This window comes from Mastigoproctus giganteus, chromosome 7, assembly GCF_048544385.1.
Source record: "Mastigoproctus giganteus isolate SK-2022 chromosome 7, ASM4854438v1, whole genome shotgun sequence".
In the NCBI taxonomy this organism is placed as follows: Eukaryota; Metazoa; Arthropoda; class Arachnida; order Uropygi; family Thelyphonidae; genus Mastigoproctus; species Mastigoproctus giganteus.
This window is the reverse complement of record NC_143581.1, coordinates 161,400,365-161,426,625: the sequence shown is the minus strand read 5'-3', so window position 1 is coordinate 161,426,625 and position 26,261 is coordinate 161,400,365. Positions and strand designations below refer to the sequence as shown.

At 36.5% G+C, this 26,261-nt stretch overlaps 1 protein-coding gene across 1 annotated transcript in view; it reads left to right on the top strand.

Moving 5' to 3' along the window:
• The window catches only part of Sld5 (DNA replication complex GINS protein Sld5), a 125,006-nt gene extending 103,787 nt beyond the window's left edge, over positions 1-21,219 (top strand). Inside the window, exon 7 of the mRNA XM_090377156.1 lies at positions 21,094-21,219. Within this exon, the coding sequence (XP_090233282.1) occupies positions 21,094-21,193 (100 nt within the window). The 3' untranslated portion in view covers positions 21,194-21,219. The remainder of the gene's footprint in view (positions 1-21,093) is intronic.
• The last annotated feature ends 5,042 nt before the right edge of the window (positions 21,220-26,261 follow it).

The following is a 26,261-nucleotide window of genomic DNA, read 5'->3' as shown; positions in this document are numbered from 1 at the left end:
ATATAACTGCGTTGGTTGAATTAATTATGATACAATGTTCAAGTAAACTGTCCGTTATGCACGATGTCTAATACTGTACTGAGTGATGACTTACTAGACTTCGGATAAATGCATATAACGCAAATATTACAAGCAATATATTTGATCATTTTTTAAAATGTTGATCTCGGAACTACGTAACAAGTGACTGTACTTAAATTAGCGTGAGAGAAAATTTCACCGAGCGTGGGAAAATTGCTCAAGTCGGCGTGGGAAACGTTTTAATGCTGTTTTGCTATTTATTTTCAAGCTATCGACTCCATCAAATGAAACGATTTTGTTAAATATGTCAAAAATGTAATCTGTAAAAGAGCGTTATAGTGATCTGTGACATCGTTATAGTCAGATACGGGTTATAATATAAGAACAGCGTTATAGCAAATCAGCGTAAAGCGAACCGCGTTATAACGGGGGCCTGCTGTACTACACATGGGAAACAGCAACCTCAGAGCAACGTATCAACTCTGTGGTACTACACTGACAGTGGTAGAGAATGAAAGGGACCTGGGGTTGGTTGTGCAGGCAGATATGAAGTTCTCTGAGCAGTGCAGACGGGCTGCAAGAGTACCTCATGGTGTATTGTCAATGATATATGGGAATTTTTCTAGCAGGGATAAGGAGGTGATTATTCCCTTGTATAAGGCAATGGTCAGGCCACACCTAGAGTACTGTTACAGGTCTGGAGGCCTCATTTCAAGAAGGATGTAGAGCTGCTGGAACGAGTACAGAGAAGGGCAACGAGATTAGTGAATGGAACAAAGGGGGTGCTCTTACGAAGAAAGGCTTAAGTTTTGCAAATTACAGTGTCTGGAAACTAGGCACCAGCGAGGTGATCTGATAGAGGTGTATAAAGCAGTGAATGGTTTGAGCATGCTCAATGCTGATGGGATTCTTCCTCTCGCTCAGAATAATCACCTGAGAGGGCATAAATTCAAATTGAGGAAGAAAGACAGATGTAGGATAGACGTGCGGAAATTTGCCTTTAGTCAGCGAGTGGTTGGTTGGTGGAACAGACTTCCATCCCTTGTCGTGGTAGTTGATAGCCTAAATAAGTTTAAGGCTCAGCTGGACAGGTATTTTGAACGAACAGAGGGGTGAAGTGGAAGTGGTTTTTTTTTTTTTTTGGCTGATGCTGCATAAGCTTGCTTTCTTGCATCAAATGCCTCTACTAATGCTAATGCTAATTTATAAATGGTGGAGCAAATCAATTAAATAAAAATTAAATAAATATGAAGAAAATTTTGATGCACACGCACAAACAAACGGTGGTCCGATACATGTCTGTCTGGGAAGCGTTCTCCATAAATTCGTTGAGCGGCTCGTCCATTGCCCTCTGCTAATCCATACACTAGGTGCATGTCTGCCAGCTCACAGTTCGTATATCGACGCATGCTGTTTGTGCGGCAACTATCGCACTATCTACTGACTTACGGTGAAGTTTCTGGTTGTGGGTTCCTATGCGATTCACATTCCTTTAGATGTTACCTACCTCCCCTAAACGTTTGTACCAATATTTTTGAGACACCCTGTATATATATATATGTGTGTGTGTGTGTATATATATTTTTTAATATTTATGATTATAAAGTCATTAGTTTAAATACAATAATCCTTTCAAAAAAAACATAACATACATTCCCAAGAAATAGTTTGTAAAATGAAAGTTTATAAATTGGGAGCAGTTTTTCTGTAGGTGTAATGGTACAATGAGGGGTTGTATTCCAAAATTCAAAAATGAAATGTTCACTCTCAAAAATACATGACGTATCTTTCTGATTATGTAAATTGTAATATTTACATAACCATATGGTATATGTCCTAACAACTTAATTAGCATTAACATTAGCATTAGTACAGGCATATGATGCAAGAAAGCAAGCTTATTCAGCATCAGTCAAAAAAAAAAAAAAAACACACCACTCCCATTTCACCCCTCCGTTCGCTCGAAATACCTGTCCAGTTGAGCCTTAAATTTGTTTAGGCTATCAACTTCAACAACAAGTGATGGAAGTCGGTTCCACCAACCAACCACCCGCTGGCCAAAGGCAAATTTCCGCACATCTATCCGACATCCGTCCTTCCTCAATTTGAATTTATGCCCTCTGAGCTGATTATTCTGAGCAAGATGAAAAATCCCATTGGCATTGAGCATGCTCAAACCATTCAAAGCCTTATACACCTCTATCAGATCACCTCGCCGGTGCCTAGTCTCCAGACTCTGTAATTTGCAAAACTTAAGCCTTTCTTCGTAAGAGCAAACCTTTGTTCCATTCACTAATCTTGTTGCCCTTCTCTGTACCCGTTCCAGCAGCTCTACATCCCTCTTGAAATGAGGCCTCCAGACCTGTATACAGTACTCAAGATGTGGCCTAACCATTGCCTTATACAAGGGAATAATCACCTCCTTATCCCTGCTAGAAAAATTCCTGTATATCATTGACAAGACACCATGACTACTCTTGCAGCTCGTCTGCACTGCTCAGAGAACTTCATATCTGCCTGCACAATTACCCCAGGTCCTTTTCATTCTCCACCACTGTCAGTGTAGTACTGCAGAGTTGATACGTTGCTCTGGGGTTACTGTTTTCCATATGTAGTACTTTACATTTGTCAATGTTGAACTTCATTTGCCACCTCTCAGCCCATCTGTTCAACCTTTCCAGATCCTGTTGCAGCAGCATAGCGTCAGTGGTGTATCATCTGCAAACTTGGACATTAAACTTGATATCCCATCATCAATATCATTCATAAACACCGAAAACAACAATGGACCCAACACTGAACCCTGAGGAACTCCACTAATAACATTAGTCCACGTTGAGCAGTGTCCATTGATTACCACTCTCTGTCTTCTGCCACTCAACCATCCCCTTATCCATAGCAGCAGTTTGCCTCCAATGCCACACTGCTCCAATTTGTGCAGCAGTCTTCCATGTGCAACAGTATCAAAAGCCTTTCTAAGATCCAAATATATAATATCAAAGTTATTCCCTGCATCCAGTTCTTTTGTGACTACATCATAGTATCCAATCAAATTGGTCGGGCAAGACCTGCCCTTAACAAAACCATGCTGCGTCTGAGCTATAACTGAATTCTTGTCTAGATGATCCTGCAGTGCTTCTTTAACCAGTGCCTCCATTAATTTACCTGGAACAGAAGTTAAACTAACAGGTCTATAATTACTTGTGTCAGCCTTTGATCCTCCTTTGTGAATTGGGGTTACATTTGCACATCTCCAGTCTATGGGTACCTCCCCTGAGTCCAAAGAAGCTCTCATAATTATGGCTAGGGGTTTGCTTACTTCCTTTGCCGCCTCCTTTAATATAACTGGATAGATCCCATCCACCCCAGGTGCCTTTTTTATGTTTATCCTCAACGATCTCTCCTCCACTTTCCTCTCAGTTATTACAAAATCATCCAGCTCACTGCCAATGTTTACTTTACCTATATCATTCTCCTTCCTGAATAACTCCTCATGTGTGAATGTAGATGCAAAATACTCATTTAGATTGTTAGCCACCTGAGAAGGATCCTCAACTCTTGAACCATCAATATACAGTGGACCAATCTGATTCATCCCTTTCCTTCTTGAGTTTAAATAGGTAAAGAACTCTTTTCTGTTTTTCTTTGCATCCTTTGCCAAGGATTTTTCGTAGTCTGCCTTTGCCTGCCTAATCTCCTTTGTGAGTTGGTTAGAGACCAACTTATATCTATCATAGGCTTCCATGTCACCCATTAATTTGTATGTATCCCATGCATTTTTCTTCTCTGCCACATGTCTCATTAGTTCATCTGACAACCATTTAGGCCTAAACCTTGAACAATATTTCTTAGTTGGTATGTAAAGCCTGGTAGCCTCCAAGATTAGTTCCTTGAATGCTTCCCATTTTGAGTTTGCTGTTGGTAACATCATCAGTTGGTCCCACTGTATAGAATAAATACTGTCTCAGACCATCATTGTCGCCTTTACGAAAACAAAAACCCTTCCCTTTACCTCTGATGGTAGTTACCTCCTTGAGTAAATCCCACTTCAACACACTGTGATCACTGCCACCTAGTGGTTCATTTATCTGCAGATTCTTAATGCATGAAGAATCTCTACTGATAATCAGATCAAGAGTATTGCTCCCTCTTGTTGCCTCACGAACATGCTGATGTAGAAAACAATCATCCAATAAATCCACAAAAGCCTTGCTAGTGTGCGAGTGACCAACCCACAAATTCCAGTCAATATCTGGGAAATTAAAATCCCCCATTATAAGACTCTCTGATTTACTGGCCCACTCTATTTCCCCGTACAGTTTCTTATTATACTCATCAGAGACATTAGGCCTATAGCACACTCCTACTCTCAATTTTGATTTCCCTATGCTTATGTCACACCAAACTGACTCGACACTGCCCTGTCCATCGATGTCGACTGGCTTCACTCCCTTGGACTTTGTGTTTCTTAACTAATAGCATAACCCCTCCTCCCCTCCTGTCCTGTCTATCCTTTCTATACACATTGTATTCCCCAAATTCCAGTTCCGCATTCCTTATATCTGTGTGACACTACGTCTCTGATATCCCAACAATATCTGCCTTTGATGTTTTGAGCAAGACCTCAAATTCATCAAATTTATTTACCAAACTCCTAGCATTGGTGTACACGCAGGTATACATGCACCTATTTCTATTCTTGGCTACCCTAACACAACCCATGTGTTTACTTGTACCGCAATGACTCCCAGCAGTCTCTGAAATATCCTTCATCTTGTTTTTCAGTCTTCTGCTCATTTCAATAGAAGCAGTGCAAGAATCACTTCCACCTCTGCCAGTGGCTACTGTTAATCTATTAGTCCTCGTATCCCCCCCAACTAGCAGTTTTCCGACCCACCTAACTCTGCCTCGACAGCATCAGCAAAAATTCTTGCACCCTTTCTATTTAAGTGTATCCCATCCCTGTAGAAGCAATCTCTCCTGTTAACAAGTACAGTCCAGGCTGAAAGAAATTCTACCCCTTGAGCCTTGCACAATCCCTCCAGGGCCGAATTGATCGACAAGGCTCTCATCATATACTCCCTCCTATCGTGTCTGGGCAGAATTGCAGACACTTTCAAATTCAACCCTAATTCACGGCTTTTTTTCAACAGTGACCTGTACTTGCTAAGTAATTCCGCCGGTCTCCTACTCTTAATATCATTAGTGCCAACGTGTACAACTATATCACCTTTTGTGCCCTTAAAAGATGATATCCGCTCTACAACATCATCAACCTTTGCCCCTGGCAGACATACCCTGGTCCTATTCCACCTATCCTTTTTACAAAGCATGTTCCCCGCTTCCCTGACAATAGAGTCACCAACAACTACTTGTTCCTGTGGGACCAGCGCATTCTGCCTAGGGGGCTGCCTCTGTGTTGCCTGATGACCAAGTGCAAGCTCTGGCGTTGATGTGGGCGGCTGAGAGCTTGATGGGCCCTCAATTTATTTCCTTCAAAGCCATCCACCCTGTCCTTCAAGCTCTCATAAAGGCCCATAAGAACTCTGAGTTGTCGCCTGATTTCCTTGCACTCCTTACATCTTGCACACACAAAGACATCCCTTGGCAGTATCATGTCCTGTACCCGACTGCTCCGCAAACATCAAGCAAACAGTGCATTTTAAAAGACTGTGATTCAGAAGGCAACTGCCCCCCTCAGTTCTCCCCTGAACCACAGCACTCCCATTAGCTTGAGCCTTTTGCTTTGCTGCTCTGGTCTGAGTCATGATTCCGATTTAATTCAATAAAATTTCAAAACAAAATTAAATCCTTGAGTTATATCCCAAAACAGTTATAACGCTATATTTATTTTTTCGGTATCTAGTGTTTTCTACGAGTTCCCTTTATATAACTTCTGTATCACGTGTACTACTATAGTTATGTATTAATTATTTGTTACAATTAAGTCGTTATATATATATATATATATATATATAGAGTTAAAAGTACAATTTAATTGACAATAAAGTTTATCAAGATTAATAGATTTACTGATTAATTGACAATATTATATTATGCACTATACTACACTAATCTTATGCTTAAACAATAGTATTTAAAATTACTTTATGTTTTTTTATTCTTTCCACTCTTTGTTTCCTGCACTTAACCATCCATTTATCCATAGTAGTAATGTGCTACTAATTTCACATTGCTCCAGTTTATACAACAGTTATACATAGGTTAAGTGTCAGAGGCTCCTCTGAAATCTATGTATATAATGTAAAACTTATTCTTTGCATCAGTTCCTTTATAACTACCTTATAGTAACAATCTGATTGGTGAGGTATGATCTCACTTTTACTGCTGTGATTGCCATATGGTTCTACTCCTGTAAAAATAATCTTGCATTACGTATTTAACTATTGGTTCTATTATTTATTCTGGCAGAGAGGTTAAAATTATAGGCCTGCAGTTAATCTATTTACCTTTTGAAACAGCTCCTTGTGAATAGGTGATATATTTGTACATCTCCAATCTGCAGTACTTCTGAACTTAAAATGCTCTCATTATTGTGGATAAAAATCTAACTGCTTTTAGGTTTAAGTTTTAACTGTCTGCTGCAGCTTCTTTTAATATAATTGGTTCTTTTCATTTTTAACTGCAGCAATTTCTCTTACACTTTACTTTCTGATATTATAAAATTATTTAACTTCCAATTGGTATTAGATGGACTTCTACAAAATCTTCATCATATGTGAATGTTGATGCAAAATATTTATTCAATTTATCAGCAGTCTGTATAGGGTTGTCATTACTTATGCCATTTATATCCAGTGGATCAATGTGATTCTCCCTTTCCTTCTAGTGTTGTATATGCAAAGAATTCCCTTGTTACTTTTCTTTGCACTCTTAGCCAAAGACTTCTCATCATCTGTTTTAACCTCACATTGAGTAACTTGATTACACATTAGTTTATACTTAATGTAGGACTCTATTTCCTAAAAATTTATAATCATTCCGTGCATTTTTCTTCTGCCACTAAGCTCATCGGTTTACATCTGACATCAATTTTGATCTAAATCTTGAATGATATCTCTTAGTAGTTGGTATAAAAACACAGTGGCCTCTGTGATTACCTCTCTGAATACTTCCATTGGCATTTACATCATCAGCTCTTCACTGAAAAGATTAAAGATTTTTAAAAATATCTGAGCCCATTATAATCACCTCTGTAAAAATGAAATCCCTTTCCTTTACTCTCTATAGTAGTTATTTCTTTTAATATATTCTACATCAGTATACTATATTCATTGCCATCTATAGGTACCTTTACTTGAAAAACATGATAAATCCCAGCTGATAACCAAGTCAAGAATATTCTTTGTCTGTTGCATTTTTCTCATCATGTTTGTATAGAAAGCAGTCATCGAGCAAATCAATAAATGGTTTGCTACTGAGTAGCAAAACATTTATGACAACCCACAAGTTCCATTCGATATCTGGAAAGTTAAAAATTATAATCCAACTAACACACTTAAAACTGAAACAAGGACATGAAAGATATGAAATCAAAACCAAAAGTAAATTAATGTTAGACATCTACATCCCTCTAGAAGTAATGTTTCTGACCCATAATGTTTATTTTTACTACAAACATGTGACATTCTCTACAAATACTTAAGCCCATTGTTACATGAACTGGCACATAGGCATACACAGAATGCTTAATACTCAAACCTGATTTTTTTTTACAGATATACTTCTCAAATTCTAATAAAATCAGGAGTTCAGATCAAAAAGGCAAAAATATACTTTCTATATTCCACTGCTTTGCCAGCATTGCTACTGCCAGAACTATCAAAAATATACTGAAGTAATATTAAAATTCATATTTATATCACTCTGATAGCCATTTTAAGTTTTAATTATTTTTTTATATATTTTTTAATTCGATTTTTTTATTTTATTTTATTTTATTTGATGTGTGCCATGCATCAAATAAATTTATGGGTAATTGAGAGCAACAACCATTTTTCTTCAAGCTCTGAAATTCATCCAACAAAATGGTTAACTTCAATTTAATTTCCTCACTCTCTCTGCACCTAGCCACACAGAGGTGACCCTTGTGGCATTATGTCCAGTTACAGTCAGATCTGCATGTACCATTTACACACTGCGATGAGACTATGATCTGTAGAAGAGCCCTTTGGCAGCCCCCTCCACTTCCTGAAACCAAGGCATCCTCACTTCTCTGGGTCATATGCTTTTTTGCTCTAGACCCAGGCATAATTTTGGTAAAAATAAAAAAAAAATAAAAATTACAGCATTAACCCAAATACTAAACTACTACCACAATAACATACAATAAACATCAGTACAGTTAGTCCCCGGCTTACGTAAGCCCAAGTTACATAAATTTGGACGTAAATTTTTTTTGGTAAAATCGTAAAGATACTTTCTGTAAAATTTTTAAGAGTGAAGTCGAATGAAGGAATAAATAAATAAATAAGTTTTTATTTTCATTCCCATACAAACTAAGTTGGATAATAACCTGCGGTGTACTAGAGTCTAGGTAAATAAATTTCATTTTCTGCCTTAAAAATTCTGAAAAAATATTCGACAATGTGTTTAAGACAAGTGAACTAAGTTGAAGCACTCTGAGAAACCCCCACAATGTTTAAGCCACATGGACTGTGTTCCATCGGCTATTTCTTCAGTGAATTACACTGTAGACCGGTGGGTTTCAACCGGGGTGCCCCAACAACCTACCAGGGGCGCTATGTAATTTGGGTTTAAGTTACTTAAACTTTTTTGTTTTTTGAAATTTATATATTTATTTCATTATAAAAAGGTGTACGATATTCACTGTACCATTTCATTTTAATTTTGTAGTGATCTATAATTTATATTTATTTATATAAAAAAACATCAATTATAGATGTTATGAATCTCTATATAAAGAATAAAATTATATAAGTATATGCAATTTGTATTATGAATTGTAATTTCGTTTATAATTATATTATTATAATAACTATCATATTTTTTTAATATTATACACTGAGTGATCACTGAATTATGACCACCCCTATGAAAACTGAATGTGACCGTTAACCATGTGAGGTACGAGAGTGCAGAGTTAGTCAACCTATGTAGCATAGATAAGGTGTCAGTGGTTCAGTAGGTAGTAAAATTCTGAGCATGATGGGTAAAAGGAAGGATTTATCAGACTTTGATAAAGGACAGATTGTGGGAGCTCGATGAGCCGGTGCCTCGATTTCCCAAACGGCTAAACTGGTGGGGTGTTTGAGAGCTGCCGCTGTTAAAGTGTACCAGGACTTGGCGGCAAAATGGTCAAACAACAACCCGATGGCAAAACTGCGAAAGGTTGATGTTAGAGGTAAGTGCCGAGTCCGACAACTTGTACAGGCGAACAGGCGCAGCACTGTTGAAGAGTTGACTACCCAATAAAATGTGGGCCAACTCGGAACAATATCTGCCATGACCATGCATTGCACGCTCGCATGTATGGGCTATACCAGCAGAGAACCCCTGTGGTATCTTCTCCTAACCAAGGTTCATTGGTGTAAAAGACTCGCCTGGTGCAAAGAGCATGCAAGTTGGACGTTAGAAGACTGGAAAAAGATGTACTGTCGGATGAGTCACATTATTTACTTGACACCGTGGATGATCATGTACGGATTTGGCGTCAACAACATGAGGCTCTTAATCCATCATGCATGGCATCAAAAGTGCAGGCTGGTGGAGATGGTTTGTATGTTGTGGGGCATGTTTCACTGGCAGGAACTTGGACCCCTGGTGCATGTGGAACAACATATCAGTGGTCTCCACTATCGTCAACTGCTTGCTGACTGTACACCCCGCTATGTTACACTTTTTCCCGAATGGCGATGGTGTTTTCCAAGATGACAATGTGCCGAGCCAATGAGCACTTGATGGTTTGAGGAACACAGTTCTGACTTCCAGCATATTGATTGGCCTCTGAACTCCACTGATATCAATCCCATAGAGCACTTGTGGGACACTATGGAAAGGCATATCAGGTGTCTGGATACACCAATCGCCTCGATACCTGCAATGCTAGCTGCATTACACACAGCTTGGTTGGCCATACCTCCTGAACACTTCCAACATCTTGTTGAATCAATGCTACATCGGATAGCTGCTGTATGGAGGGCAAAAGGAGGCCCTACGAAGTATTAGGTAGGTGGTCATAATTCAGTGATCACTCAGTGTATATACACACAGAGAGAATCGGACTATTAAAAGGTCAAATATCACTGTTAAGATTTTCTTTTGGCCAAGGGCTGGGACACTAAGGGTGCCGTGAACTGAGAATGTTTGGGAACCTCTGCTCTAGACCTTTAACATCCTTGAATTTCAAGAGCCTGGAATGATATGACAACAACTTGTATGAGCAGAGTTTGGAAAAATCTAAAAAATTCCAAGCTTAACAACGAAGGCTTCAACAAAGATGAGCTGATGTCTTCTGTTACCAAAGAAATTGTAAACTTAGCGCACAAGTTCCAGCTAGTCCTGGAGAACGAAGATGTAGGCAAGCTTGTGGATGAACGAGGTGAAGATTTAAAAACAGAAGACAGCCCAGTTGGATGTGCAAATAGTTGAGGAGCAAGGGAGTGCCGAACCCGTTGAAGAACCAGAGCAACCCAAGAAGCAGTTCAAATTAAAGAAATGTCAGAAGCATTTCCTAAAATTCAGAAAGGTCTCTATGTTTGATGGAATGGATGAAAACACTGACCTTTTCTTGAAAATAGAAAGAAAAGTTCAAGATTGCTTATCGCAAAATTTATTAAGGGAAAAAAAAAACATACGAAACAGATAAAGATCAAAGACTTCATATCACATACTACCTCCCTAAACTCTGCTCAACCTACAACACTGTGATTAATGTGTCTTATTAGTGCTTCAGGTTCACTTTAAGTTACCTTCAATTCATCATCATCATCATCATCATCAGCCATTTTCAATCCACTGCAGGATGAAGGCCTCTCCAGCAACTTTCCAGTTCCTTCTGTTTTGAGCACTGGCCATCCATTTACTACCCAAAAACTCATGAATTTCATCTATCCATCTCCGACTTTGTCTTCCAGGTTTTCTTCTAGCTCCTCTTGGATACCATTCTGTTATTTTCTTAGTCCATCTGTCATCATGTCTTCGAGCTATGTGTCCTGCCCAAGACCATTTTAGTTCTTTAGTTTTGATAAGAATGTCCTTTACTTGAGTTTGCTGCCTAATCCATGTGTTTCTCTTCTTATCTAACAGTCTGATTCCCAATATAATTCGTTCCATTCTTCGCTGTGTAGTTCTCAGCTTCTCTTCCATTCTTTTGGTGAGTGCCCAAGTTTCGCTTCCATAAGTCATGGTGGGGAGTATACATTGATTCATAATTTTACGTTTCAGATAAACTGGGATATTGCTCTTCAGTATGTGACTATATTTCCTGAATGCTATCCATCCAAAATTTATTCTTCTCTTGACTTCCAGCCATTTACCATTATTACAGCTAATAACTTGTCCCAGATAAGTATATGACTCCACCTTTTCAATTACTGCTCCTTCAATCATTATTTCCCTTTCCTTGGCATACTTGTTCATCATTACTTTTGTTTTAGCCATATTCATCTTTAGTCCAAAATCCTTACTAACTGTGCATAACTGATTAAGATTTTCCTCTAATTCTTTGGGATCGTGGCTTATAACCACAATGTCATCTGCAAATCGTAAATGGTTTAGGTACTCTCCGTTCACATTGACTCCTTTCTGTGACCAGTCTAATCCTCTGAAAGCTTCCTCAAGGGCAGCAGTAAACAGCTTCGGAGATATTGTGTCTCCTTGTCGAACTCCTTTCTCGATTTTAAATTTGCTACTGTCTTTGTCTAGTCTAATAAAGGAGGTAGCACTCTCATATATTCTTCAAAATCATAATATATGGCGTATCTATGCCTTGTCTTTCCAGTGCCCGAAACATTGCCTTATGCTGTATGGAGTCAAATGCCACAAATATAATCCACATTATTTTCATAATCCACAAATGCCAGGCATAATGGTGTTTTATATTCATTTGCTTTCTCCATTAGCTGTGATATTACATGAAGGTGATCCATAGTTGAGAATCCTGTCCTAAAGCCAGCTTGCTCTTTCGGTTGATTCTCATCAAGTATTCTTTCTAATCTGTTAGTAATGATCCTTGTGAACAACTTGTAGATGTGGGATAACAAGCTAATTGGTCTATAATTTCCAATTTCTGATTTATCTCCTTTCTTATGCAGCAAAACTATGATTGCATTATTCCACTGCTTAGGCATCACACCTTTTCTAATGCACTTTGTGAAGAGCCTTGCCAGTTTTTGCGTTGTCTCTTCCTCCCAATTTTAACAACTCTACAGTAACTTCATCTTCCCCCGGGGCTTTCCTATTCTTCATTTTCTTCAATGCATGTTCTACCTCATCAGGAAGAATATCGGGTATGTCGTATGTGTTGCTACTTTGCAATCCATCTTTCCCACTGCTGGTATCATTCCCTCGCTCCTTGTATAATTCTCTATAGTAGTCTTCTGCTATTTGAATTATGCCTTCTCTGCTGTTTATAAGTACACCATCGCTATTCTTCAGTTTCAGTATCATTTGTCTTTCTGGATTACTGCTCATGGCTGCTGATTTAAATCCTTTGTTTTCCCTTAATGCTTGTTCTACTTTTCTTGTGTTAAATCTTCTTATGTCCTCTCTGAGTCTCTTTCTAATGGCTTTGCATAACTCAGTATACTCAATTTTCTCCCTGTCAGTATTTTTCTTGCTCTTCATTTGTCGTCTTCGGTTCATCATGACAAGTGTTTCTTGACTAATTTTTTCTTCTTTGGATTTCTGTTTCCCTATAGGTTTCTTGGGCTTTATCACTTTCAGAAAGTTGTAATATTCCTCGTCGATATCTTGGTCCTGAGCAGTCTGCAGAAGCTCAAACTTGTTTTTAAGTTCCAGTACATACTGCTTTTTCATCTCCTGTTAGTGAGGATGAAGTCGATTTCATTAGTTGTTAATCCATTTGGACTCTTCCATGTCCACTTTCTGTTCACCCTTTTCTTGAAAAAAGTGTTCATTACTGACAGTCCTTGAGATTCTGCAAATTCCACAAGTCTTTCACCTCTTATTTCTTTCACCAATTCCAAAATTTCCTATAGTTCCTCTTCAATTCATCACACCTGAGTGAATTAACTTTAATTCATTGTGTGGTATATACCAATTTTCTTAAATATGTCCACTTTGGTTTTGATTCCCTTCATAGCCCTCATAAAGCCTACACAGCGTACGAAATACATACAGTGGATTCTGGTTATTTGATCTACCGGTTAATCGGGGCAGCCGTTTATTTGGGGCAAATCTTAAAAAACAGAACCCAAACGAGAAAATAGCCAGGGTTTACTTCGCTTAATTGGGATAAAATGCCGTTTAATCGGGGCTGGAGACCGCAGCACTGAAGATTACCCTATGATTGTTTCTGACCGTACCACGTAGTTCGGTCGGATTTCTGGAGGTCACAACCATAAAACAATAAAAACAATTAGCAGTCACCTGTTTATTGGGCTTTTCTGTTAGTGAAATCGGGCGCCTCCGTAGCCAGGTGGGAAGGAGCAGCAGTGCGTAGCACACGCTTCTTGATTAGACCGGGGTTCGAGCCCGTCACCACCAAATACAGAGGATGCGGAAAGGTCATTCAGGGAATGACCACCGCATATCCTGGAGCAATATGGCCTTAGTTGCTAATGCTCCTAAAAAAAAAAACAAAAAAAAAAAAAAACTGTTAGTGAAATCTGTCATCAACTGATAGTAAACTCGATCTTATTGAATTTGCGATAATACCGACAGCTGGAATTCTGTGGGTTATTATGGTAAAATGTGTTTACACTTCTATGGAATCTTCAATCATATAAAAAAAATAATTTTCAAAATCTTCTCTTCATTCCTATTTTTAAAGCTTCGTAATTTGTTACTCCATTCTCACTTGCGCATATCATGTTACTTGCAATTTGTGTGTGCTGTGTTCTTTGTTAGTGATTGCTTGTCTTTTTACTGTTTTAAATTTTAACCTCCACCCACAAATGACAGTGAACAGAAATGTCAACTAGTTTAGTTAGTATGTACATATTACAGTACGTATTAATTCTTCTGATTATCACGTATATTCTTCCGAATTTCACATATCCTTTAATTTTTTAATTGGTAACGTAAAGGGTAAATTTGTAATTAATATATCTTTACTTTTATAGCCTGTGGATAATATTCCTCCTATTTTCGCTAATTAGAATCGCTGTTTAATTGGATTAAAATTCAATTCACAAACATGATCACAATGACCGATGCTTATTACACATCATATAATGAACAGTACTTTACAATGGTGACTCCATCGTAACGTGATTTGATTGTACAGTGAACCAATTGTAAAGGGGGGGAATTGTATTTTTAACTATTTACGTGAATAATTGGGGCAATGGTGACTCCATCGTAACGTGATTTGATTGTACAGTGAACCAATTGTAAAGGGGGGGAATTGTATTTTTAACTATTTACGTGAATAATTGGGGCAGCCGCTTAATCGGGCCAAAATGCACTAGTCCCGATGTGTCCCAAATAACTGGAATCGACTGTATCAGTTTTTACAATACAATGACATGCTTTTTTTTCTCTTCCTTTTATGGTTTCTTTTCTTGTGTGCCACTCCAGTTAATTCACTGCTGTCCCCAGATAAAGTTTTTAATTCTTATAGTATATAATTATTTTTCTTCATTCTTCTGAGGATATTATGTGGTTTTTGTAATTTTGACATATCAGGGATATAGTAGCAATATTTTATTAGTCATTCCTGAGTTAAATAAAAAGCGACTTATGTAAGAATTCCTGGAACGTATCTCTTACGTATGTCGGGGATAGACTGTATAGTAGTAATGACGCCACGCTATTTATTCCTAGCTACTATCTCAATATATACGTGCAGTATGTAAAATTTATATTGTTAAAGAAAGTTGATTGTGACAGTACCACAGAAAGGGTTAGACCAATGAGAGCCTATAATGAAAATCGTTGGCTAAGAGAACAAAAAATGGTAAGAAGGAGGTTTTCATTTATGTGAATACAGAAAAGAAAAGAGCAAACCAGATTGTACCATTATAATGGATTTGTAAAAGTTTTAGATAACCCAGCTGATGATGCTTTGCATTGATCTCTACAGATAAAAGACCCTTCACAAAGAGGAGAAAACTGTATGAGCCAAGCTAAACAGTATGTAATTTAGCAATGTTGAAATTACAGAAGATTGTTTACTAGAAAAACTTTTAAATCTACAGCTCCTATGGCTGGCAGCATATAATTTTGAGGAAAATGACAAGAGAACCATTAAGATTAATTATGAGAGCATTATTGGACTCTAGAGAAGTTTCAGTGTATTGCTGGTCTGAATTTTAAGAGCACAGTGGGTAGCTATGTTCTTAGAATTCAGCCAAATTTCCGCAGTTGAAAAATCATGGAAGTGATGATTAAAATTGCCAAATACAGGGGTATCTCAATAGAAATGGTATTCTGAAGAAAACACAGGATGGTTTTTAAAGGGAAAATAATTAAATATTGTTAAATTAAATTAGTTAAATATTGTTTAACTAATCTGGTTAACCTATTTTGAAAGAGTAACTCGTGACTTGGATGTAAAAAATAATTTTGATACTATTTATTTGGACTTTAGCAAAACATTGACTCTCTTGCACAAGAGGAGGTCACTGTATACACTATGCTGAGACTGTTGTTGCTCCTGATATACTTAAATAACATTGCAAATGTTATTTAAGTATATCAGGACAAACTTAAATAACTGCTTAAGTTACAGCAAGTGATGTCAAAATGCAGATGATATCAAGATTGGGTGAGTGGTTAATGACCAGTGACAAGCAACACTCCTACAGAATGACTTGGATAGACTTCAGAGATAATCAGAAAAGTGGCACTGTGTTTTAATGCTGCAAATCCAAGGGAAATAACATCTGGAGGAGTTGAGTTTAAAATAGTAGAAGAGAAAGAAATGGGGATGGAGATTTGGAGCCATTATTGGGGATGATAGTCCAAACAAATGAAGTGTAGACAAGCAGCAAGGAAGGCCCATGAAGTCCTGGCCATGATTTATCGAACATTATTTTCTTGTAGAAATAAGTATTACACTGTATAAAGCAATGGTGAGACCACACATGAAATACTGTGTTCTGGCATGGATGTGGACATTACACCTGAAAGACATCAGACTTCTTAAAAAGACCTAATAACAGGCAATATGCTTGGTGAAATTATGAAAGCTTGGCAACTGGACACTTTAGAGGAGATCTGATTGAAGTACAGTGGTACCTCGACATACGAGTTTAATTCGTTCCGTAACCTTGCTCGTATCTCAAAGCAATTTTCCCCATTGAAATTAATTGAAATGCCATTAATCCGTTCCAGCTCCCAAAAAACCACCTCAGTTGTTTTTGTTAAGTGTTTTTGAATAAGAAAAATGTACTGTATTTACAAGAAGAAACATTTATTTATAAATAACAAATACATATTCTATAGAAACATAATAAAAGAAAAGGTGAAGTGCTTACGGAAGCGTATAATTTTCGTCATTGGTCTTCGTTTTTTTGTCACGCTTTGCTCATTTTCACCTGCAGATCGTTTAAAAAACTGTCCAAGGAGGTTTGTTTCTTCCTCCCTTTCAGGATATTGCGGAAATGTGTTAGGCAAGTTTCGTTGAACAACTCCGATGCACGACCAGTGGCAACTTTTTCGGGGTGATTTTTATCCACGAACTCTACAACTTTCTCCTACATTCCCAAGATCTCCTTTATATTTCTTGTAGAGATAACCTTCTCCATCTCTGGCTCCTCTTCAAAACTAATTTTTCGTTGAACCACCATATGCTGCTGCGAATGTAGATCGTGTAACTCCTCGGTTGTCAACTCCTGAGTCTGTTCCTCGACAAGTTCGTTCACATCTCTCTCATCCACCTCCAGACCCATGGATTTTCCCAGAGAAACAATCTCCTCTACCACTGACACTTCGGGTTCCAATCCTTCAAAAGCCCTTTCAGCTACAGCCTCTGGCCACAGCTTCTTCCATGCAGATATTAAGGTCCTCGTTGTAACACCCAGCCAGGCCTGATCAATAATTCTTAGGCATATCACGATGTTAAAGTGGTCCTTCCAGAACTCTCGAAGGGTAAGGTTTGTGTTCTCCGTCACTTCAAAGCAGCGCCGAAAAATGTGCTTGGTGTACAACTTCTTAAAATTAGAAATCACCTGCTGATCCATGGGCTGCAGGATAGGAGTGGTGTTGGGTGGTAGGTAGAGAACCTTTATAAACTTGAACTCTTCGAGTAAATCATCTTCGAGATTTGTTGGGTGAGCAGGGGCATTGTCGAGGACGAGAAGGACTTGCATGGGTAGGTTGTTTTCCTGTAGATATTTTTTAACAGAAGGGCCAAACACCAGGTTTATCCACTCCACAAAGAATTTCCTGGTGTCCCACGCCTTCAGATTTGCCCTCCACATAACTTGTAGTTTTTCTTTTAAAATCTTATGTGACTTAAAGGCCCTGGGATTTTCCGAATGGTATACTAGCAGAGGCTTGATTTTGCAGTCGCCACTCGCATTGGCGCAAAGTGCTAGAGTTAATCTATCCTTCATGGGTTTGTGACCTGGCATCGTCTTCTCCTTTGCCGTTATGTAAGTCCTATTCGGCATCCTTTTCCAGAAAAGCCCTGTCTCATCACAGTTGAAGACTTTTTTTTTTTTTTTTTTTTTTTTGATTTGGTAGTTGTTGGCGCATCGGCTTCTGTGGCCATATTGCACCTCCCAAGGTTTTTGCAGTACTTTGATCCAAGCCCGAGGCGGGAATCGAACCCGCGACCTTTGGGTTGCCGGGCAGGTACTTTACCCACTCGGCTAGCCCGGTCGGCCCAGTTGAAGACTTGCTGAGGGATGTATCCTTTGGCTTCTATCAGTTCGGAAAACGTTTTGATGTAAACCTCAGCTGCCTTCACATCCGAACTTGCTGCCTCACCATGCCTGACGACAGAGTGAATGCCGGTCCTTTTCCTAAAGTTGTCAAACCAGCCCCGACTGGCTTTAAACGAGTCTTCCGATTCCTCGTTTGTGGAAGTGTGTGGGATCTGCTTCAGCAAATCACCGTAAATCGCTCGTGCCTTCTCACATATGATACTTTGTTAAGAATCCTCCTTGAAGCTGCTTCTCTGTCACCCACACCATCGGTAGTTTCTCCATTTTCTCATGGAGAGAGGTCCAGAGCTTAGTTATACCCTTTATCAACATCTTCTGTTTAAGCACAGTACATATCATTGATGTTCTACGCCCGTACATCCTCGCCAAGTCAATTACTCGCACACCTTGCTCATGTTTTTCTATGATTTCACGCTTTAATTCAATAGACATCATCTTCTTCTTCGGACCCATGGTTATAAAAATAAATTTGATAATGTTTTGTAAATGTACAAAAAGCAAAAAACGCGAACCCAACTTATCAAAAATGCTACGAAAACGAGGGAAACAAGCACACAGACTGAGGTCTAGTCTGAGGTGGGAGAAACTGTTAGACGCTGCACACGACCCCAACATGCGCCCCGCATGTTGGGGTTGTGTGCAGCGGTGTAGTGTGCGATTCCTCGTATCTCAAATCTTGCTCTCATCTCAAAGCAAAATATCGCTCGCTCGGCGGCTCGTATCTCAAAACACTCGTATATTAGGGCACTCGTATATCGAGGTACCACTGTATATATACAAAATCCAAAAACAGTCAGTTTTCTTTCAGTAATAATCATCTGTACAGTGCAGTTTCATAAACATTTGAAGCACATCTCAGAAACATCAAGTTTTAAGTTTGACAGAAAAAGCAGAAATAATCAGAAAAGGCTGATGTGATAAAACAATATCAAATTCTAAGGTATTCCTTGAGCAGCAGCATGATGCTTAGGTAAAATGTGTTGTTTGAAGATAATAAAGCACTCAAAATCTGTTTTGATGTTATTATGTTTATTTTCAAACTTGAAATACGTACATAATGGAGTAAAACATTTTGTGGTATTTTCTTATCGCTTTTTCAGTTTCTGCAAAGTTAGCAACTAAGGGTTATTATTATGGAATTCTTAAAATTTTTATATATTAAATAACAATAATACATAATCACTTACCAGCTGTCTTTGCAATATCACTCACAAAAGATCACTTCAGTCACAATATATATGTTTCATCCATGAAACGTATGTATACTGTGGTTTACTTAATCTTGTTACCAGGTGGCCTGGTGTAAAAGTCTAAGGGATTATATTTTTTAGTCTTGATTTACTTGTTCCCTGAGAGTATCATTACTGCAAGTATTGGCATGTTGATACTCAATGATATGCAGATGCCATATGAACATCTGAGTTTCAGTCTGGGTGGGGAGACCTCAGTAACCTTGAAAATTCTAAAAAATATAATAAAAACTTATTGTTTTTGATTTCTCTCATTTATTTTCATTTTATATTTTTAATTGAGTTTAACAAATAATAATTAATAGATCATTGTTTTCAATTCAGTAAAAAAAAAAGCTAAAAATTAATTTTTTATAATTAAAACAAAACAGGGGAGTGGGTAAACAGATGCAACACTAGTGTCCTTGTTACAATTGTGAGTGAGTTGAGGTTAAAAAGACCACAGATTTGTCTGAACTAATCCAATCCAAAAACATTGAAAAGAGAACCGGTGTGTATCCATTGTGTCCCAATGTTAGAGGCTCTTTTTTGCATAGTTCTTGAATGGTTAGTTTAAAAGTGTGGAGGGGGGGGTTTGAACATGTCAGTTATGTTCTCTTGTCACTTTTTTGCTATTGTTTATTTTACATGATGTTTAACTTTATTTTATCCATTTTACCAAAGTTACTTTTATAACAAATTTACACATATAACAAAGTTTTCCTCCATACCTTTGAGTTTCAGTTTTATTATATTATTAATTACACTGCTTTGTTTTTGTTATTTGGTTTTTAGGAGCATTAGCAACTAAGGCCATATTGCTCCAGGGATATGTGGTGGTCATTCCCTGACCTTTCCGCATCCTCCGTATTTGGTGGTCACGGGCTCGAACCCCAGTCTAATCAAGAAGCGTGTGCTACGCACTGGTGCTCCTGCCTACCTGGCTATGGAGGCACCTAATTACATGCACTTGACTGTATATATTTATATCAACTGCAATTCATGAGTCTCTGGGCAGCTGCCCCTGTTACCTGCTTTCTGGGTTAGACCTGCGTATAACAGTTATGCAGTAACATGAAGATTTTTCTATATTTTTACAGGATAATTAAAAATGAAATAATTTTTTAAAGGAAATTTTTATTTATGACAAATTTGTAGAAATTAACTCTTCATTAAATATAGGGAGCATGCAGACAGCGAATTAAACAATCATAAGTCACTGGTATTAGTATAGAAAATGATGCAAGAAGGAAAGAAAGCGTATACAGTGTCAGAAAATATTTATTAAAAAAAAAAAAAAAAACACTTCCCATATCACCTGTCCATTCCCTCTAACAGTTTCTCTAATTAGAAGGGATGGGCAGGTGATATGGGAAATGTTTCTTTTTTTTTTTTTAATGGGATGATGCAGAAATTTTGTCATTGCATTTTTTTTAGCAATTGAAATTTTTATTTCGCTTTTACTGGGGGGGGCCCAAATATTCTAAAATTTATTTTAGTATACTTAGTTTCGTTTATTTTTGGTTATACTAGCAGCAAACCTCCATAGTAATATTGTACTGAAATTCTAAGAAGCAGAATAGTTTATTATAGGATTATGCCATATTACTAATAATCTTTAAAATAAATGATGAAGCTCTGAACTCTCTAAGGTTACTTAAGATTTGTTTCTAGGAGCATTTCTGTTTCATGGGTCACTTGTAGAAAATATTAACTTTTTTTTTATTCAGGTAGGAACTTATTTGATGTTAATGCTTAAAAAGATAATTTAAATTTCATTTTAGGGAGGATGAAATTATTGACCTACGTGCCAGTACACAGCATATCGCTAAGTATCGCAATATAGCTGCATTAGTGAAGAATGGATCAGTAGTTCTCATGTAATTGTTATTGAATATGAGATAGTTATGTATAATTAATGCTGTATATAAAAGTTTATTAGTTGTTTGATGGTACCAGGGGTTTCTCCCATCTCCGCATGTATAAAAAATGTATGAACTAATTAGATCTATTGCATTTGGATCTTCCCAAATTTAATTTTCCACTTGTAAATAATCATTTGTATTACATAATCATAACCTCTCTAAGGGTAACATTGGCAGCTCTGTAAAGTTTGTTTCTCAACTTCTAGAACATTTACTAGTTTACTTACTAGTCAAAAAACACTGGTGAATAGTCTGTATAAGAGAAAAGCTGAAGATTGTAAATATAGCAAACTCTTGTTTATCTGGTCTTTTATTATCCAGATTTCTCACATAACCTGCTCCTTTTTCATTCCAGATATGATTTTAATAACCAGCCTTTTTCGAACTTCACAAAAGTTTTAAATGCATAGTATGTAACAAATTTTGTATTCTATTCAGTATTTTTAAAATAGAAAGAAGTAGTTCAAAACTGAGAACTTTTTAATATCATTAAGAAGTGTTAATTTTTTTTTTATAATCTGATAATAGGGACAGGTACAAGTAATGTGTTTTTTTTTTTTTAATTGCAAACATACTTTTTAAGAATTTTTACCCTACACTGCATTAAACAGGAATTTGTAAATATAATAAATCTGATATTTACATGGCCCAAATGTTTTGAACTGGTTTCATATCTTCTTTGGCAACTGAAGAAGTGAACTGTACTTTGAAATGTTTGGCCATATAAAGGTCAGTTAGTTTTATTAAATTTTAAATTCTTACCATATCACAATATGGTGTTAAAATTCTTCAGATTATTATTCACACTTTTAAATGTCCTTCAGAAGCTTTGTTTTTGATATCTTTTAAAATAAATTTTTAAATAAAAAATTGTGTTGATCTACCTAAAATTTTACACAAGCAGATGTTCAGTACATTTCATCCTTTCCATCCGTAGATTTCACTTACAGTACTTTTTTCCCCCATACTTGTATATATTTCACATCCCATTCAAATATATTAATAGTGATTCTCACTCATACACATAAAATGTCAGTGATGTCATTATAACAAAATGTTGCAAATGAGCTGGGACATTTGGAAATGGGATCACCTGACAAGTTAGGAAACCAAGATAATTCTGTTTTCATATAGTCAATGAGACAGAATTGTATTCCAAGTTCTAGTGTGAATAGACATAGTATTACCATGATATGCATTGCATGAAATTTCTTTGCATCCTACACAGTTTGAGAATTACTAGACATGGAGCAATGGGTATAGAGTACCAACAGTAAGAGCTTACTTGTTATCTAATATTTCTCTTTCCATACTTGAATTCTAACAGCCAGTGATTCAGATTGGAGGGCAAAACCAAAGTGGAGAAATACTAAAATTCACATTAATGTCATTAAATGAATATACAGTAAATTCTTGATATAACTCACAAGCCCCTGGTCCTTGAGTAAACCAGGCTTTTCATCTGTACAGGACACTGGTGTAACTGTCTCAGTCTAGTGTTAAATATTTTCACAATAAAGAAATTTAACTTTCAGCTAATTAAATGGCTGGCCTCTCTTTCATTGATTAGTGCAGTATCCAATAGCCACATAGAAAAACCAAAATACCAGGGTTTTTTTTTTTTTTTTTTGTTGAAGAACAAAAATAAAGTATTTTTGTTTTCTTTTACAACCATCGAAATATTATACCTAAGTGTCAGGTTTACAATTTTTACTATTATAAAGACACTGTAAACATGCCCAAATGCTTATCCTGTGAAAAAGGTTTCAGTTTGGAGTGAAACTCCATGCACTAGATAAGAAATTTTGCTCTTTTGCAAATACTGAATAATGGCAGTACTGAATGAATTAGAACACTATTAATTCCTTCTCTTACCTACAAGAAGTGTGGTGTAAAGTTTTGCTATTACAGTACCATTATGTACTTTTCATATGAGTACTGTAGTTTGAAACTTTCTTTTTTTCTTTTTTTTTTTTCATAAGAATCTGAGAAGAGTAGTGAGAAAAAAAAAATATAAATCAGCATTTATAATAAACTGGTCTCAAAGCATGAAAATTTCAAGCTCTTCTGTTGCTCCACACAACTTATAAGTGCATTAAAATACAGTACAGTATTACAACATATAATGTTTTTTATTTTATAATACAGCACCTTTTCATAACACTCTAGCAACCTTATTAACCTATGTATTTCTTTTGAGTTTAATAGGCAATTGTATTTAACAGACAGACAGGCCTTCTCCCATATTAGTCTGTTAAATCATGGTTTACTCTGTGTGTGTTTTATTATTTTTATCATTTTTTTTTTTTTTTTGGTTGTATTTTTTTTCTGAAGTGTGCTAAGTAGTCTTTCCCATTTTACATGCATTGCATTTACACATATTATTATTTTTTTTCCTCTTTTGCATGGTTTCAAATGCTCCCTGTAGGGATTCTTACATTAATCAAGTGTTTAAGACCCACTTAGCAGACTTAGTGACAGTGTTTTATGAATGGTTTACACAGAAATGTTCTGAGCAATTTCAAAAATAAATTTAAATAAAAAAAAAAACAGCATTCAACATTTTTTATGATTTTTCATTTATTTTTTAAAATTATTGTATTTTCAAACTTTAGTTATTAATTTCTTTGATAGTTATAGTGCTGAGTTAATAATGGTAATGCTAGACCTCAGTTATAACATACATGTATTCTCATTTTAACTTATCTGACTACACTGAAACTACATGGAGAATTAACACACCTGGATAATCAAAATCTTCAAATCTCATGGGTGAGTGTTGTGTTTTTGAAATATTCTATACAATTCTATTTCCATTAAAAGAAAGAGAGAGCCATGTTAAAAATGTTGGTCTCAGGATGAAAGCTAAGGATAAAGATAACCATACAGAAAAGTTCTTTACTTTCACAAAACATGTGCATATACATGTGCAGACAGCTGAGCATTGCAGAGAAATGAGTAGCAACAGTGGTAATGATGGAAAAGAAATGACACCTCTTTATTTGCATATCTTTGATAACTATCCCTTCAGCAAAGCTGCAGAGTCTCTCAGAATTTGCAAATCTGCTGAAGGGATAACATACATTTACAAAAAAAAAAAAATATAGCATCACCACTAAATTGGTAATCTTAGAATATTCTTTAATATTCTTTGCATGAAAATAAATTGTTCTTGTCTCGTTAATAATTTGGCAGTCAGGTGCACTAAACAAAATGTTAGGTATCATTGAGTATCTTTTACTCTGCGTTTGATATACTATAATGTTATGCTGCATATTTTTTGTGTGTTATGTGAAGCTAAATTTGATTTAACACTGTCCTTCAGTAAATTGTCAAAGAAATATGATTTAATGTTTAAGAAGACACAGATGCAAGATTTTCTGTCTAATTGTAAAATCTTAAAAAGAAAGGGTTTGCTTTTGTATGCTGTATGTAATGTGATTTTTGGTTTTAAATGGAGAGAAATATGAGCTAAACAGACATTTGCAAACAAATAAGCATAAGAATAATGTTCAGTTCATAGAAAGAAATGCAAAAATTGATTAAATATTTTAAAGTGAAGATGATGGTATCCAGTGCTATTTAAAAAAAAAAAAAAAAAAAAAAATTCTTACCCCATTCCAGAACCTAATCTTATAATTCAAATTGGTACTTCTTATACTCCCAATGCACCTTGTGCCCATTGTGATGTTATCAGTGAAATTAGTACCAGTCTGACTGTAGCCACTGAAATTTGAAATCTTTCTCTCAGCAGCATAAGTGTAAATAAAAGATATAAGCAACTTCTCATCGTAATAATTTGCTTTTTTCAAATTATATAATAACGTGCCTAAATAACAATATTTTATTATTTGAACATTACATATCATCAGTATATAGCATGTGTTTAAACAAGGTTCCAGATTGCCATTATAACCCTAATAGTGTCATACTTGTTGAATGCTTACTTTTACCATTTATGACAGAATATAATCTTCCTCCAAGCTGTGCAGATTATGCAGGCATTTTGTTGAATAATGTGTATGGATATAGAAGATCAAAAACAGCAGACATTGTTAGTAAAACTGGACAGAGAAAGGAAAGAAGAGGCACACCATTTTCAGTTGCTGGTAACAGTATTCAAAATGACTCCAGTCAATACCTCGTTATGATGATCTTTCCAAATAAATAAATAAATCATCAAATTGAAAACAACTTGCCCTCAGTGCCACTGTTGGAAGATAACTGTACAGGGTAAAGTATTGGGCATCTCCTTCTGACTGACCCATGTTGGATTACATTAGTTTCCTCATGGAATGGTGGGCCTAAAAGCTGTAGTAGAAAAGTGCAGAGTTATAAAAGAGGGGATTGAGTACTTGGCGGTAATAGGCTGTCCTTGTCTGATTAATTTCTGTACTGAGGGTGAGGGGGACTGCATGCCTTCCCCAAGTGTATGAATATTTTTGACAATCACTACTATCTAGAAAAAAGTGCCAAAAAAGGAAAGACAGACTATCACAGTTTCAATTAATTCATGTCAGTGAAGTGAAAAAAAGAGGCATTGAACCATGGGTGTACAAGTTGAGCTGTCCATGACTAAATGGTTGTCATGACTAGGCTAGTAGAAAAATTACAGCCGCTGACAAGTTTAGACATTAAACAGTAAGTAACAAAAATTACACTACATTGTTAAAAAGCAATAATTCAATTAACACTGATGTTTCAGAAATAATTACATATTTTCATCCTCAGAGAGTGACAGGAAAATTTAGGGTTGCAACTTGCCTTTATATTGTTAACCCTATCAGAGTTACATCATGACTCCACTTGAGAAACATGAGACACAGAACATCAAGAATTCATATAAACAAAGTATGTTTCTAGAGACATGAAAATTACTCTGTTAGAAGGAAGGGAACAATGGTGCTGGGAAACACGACACTCCCTTAACACTGACGAACAACTTTCAGTTAACTACAGAATGCCATCTTGTTCAGTGGAAAGGACATAATGATTAAATTGCTGAAAGTCAAATTAATCAAAATTGA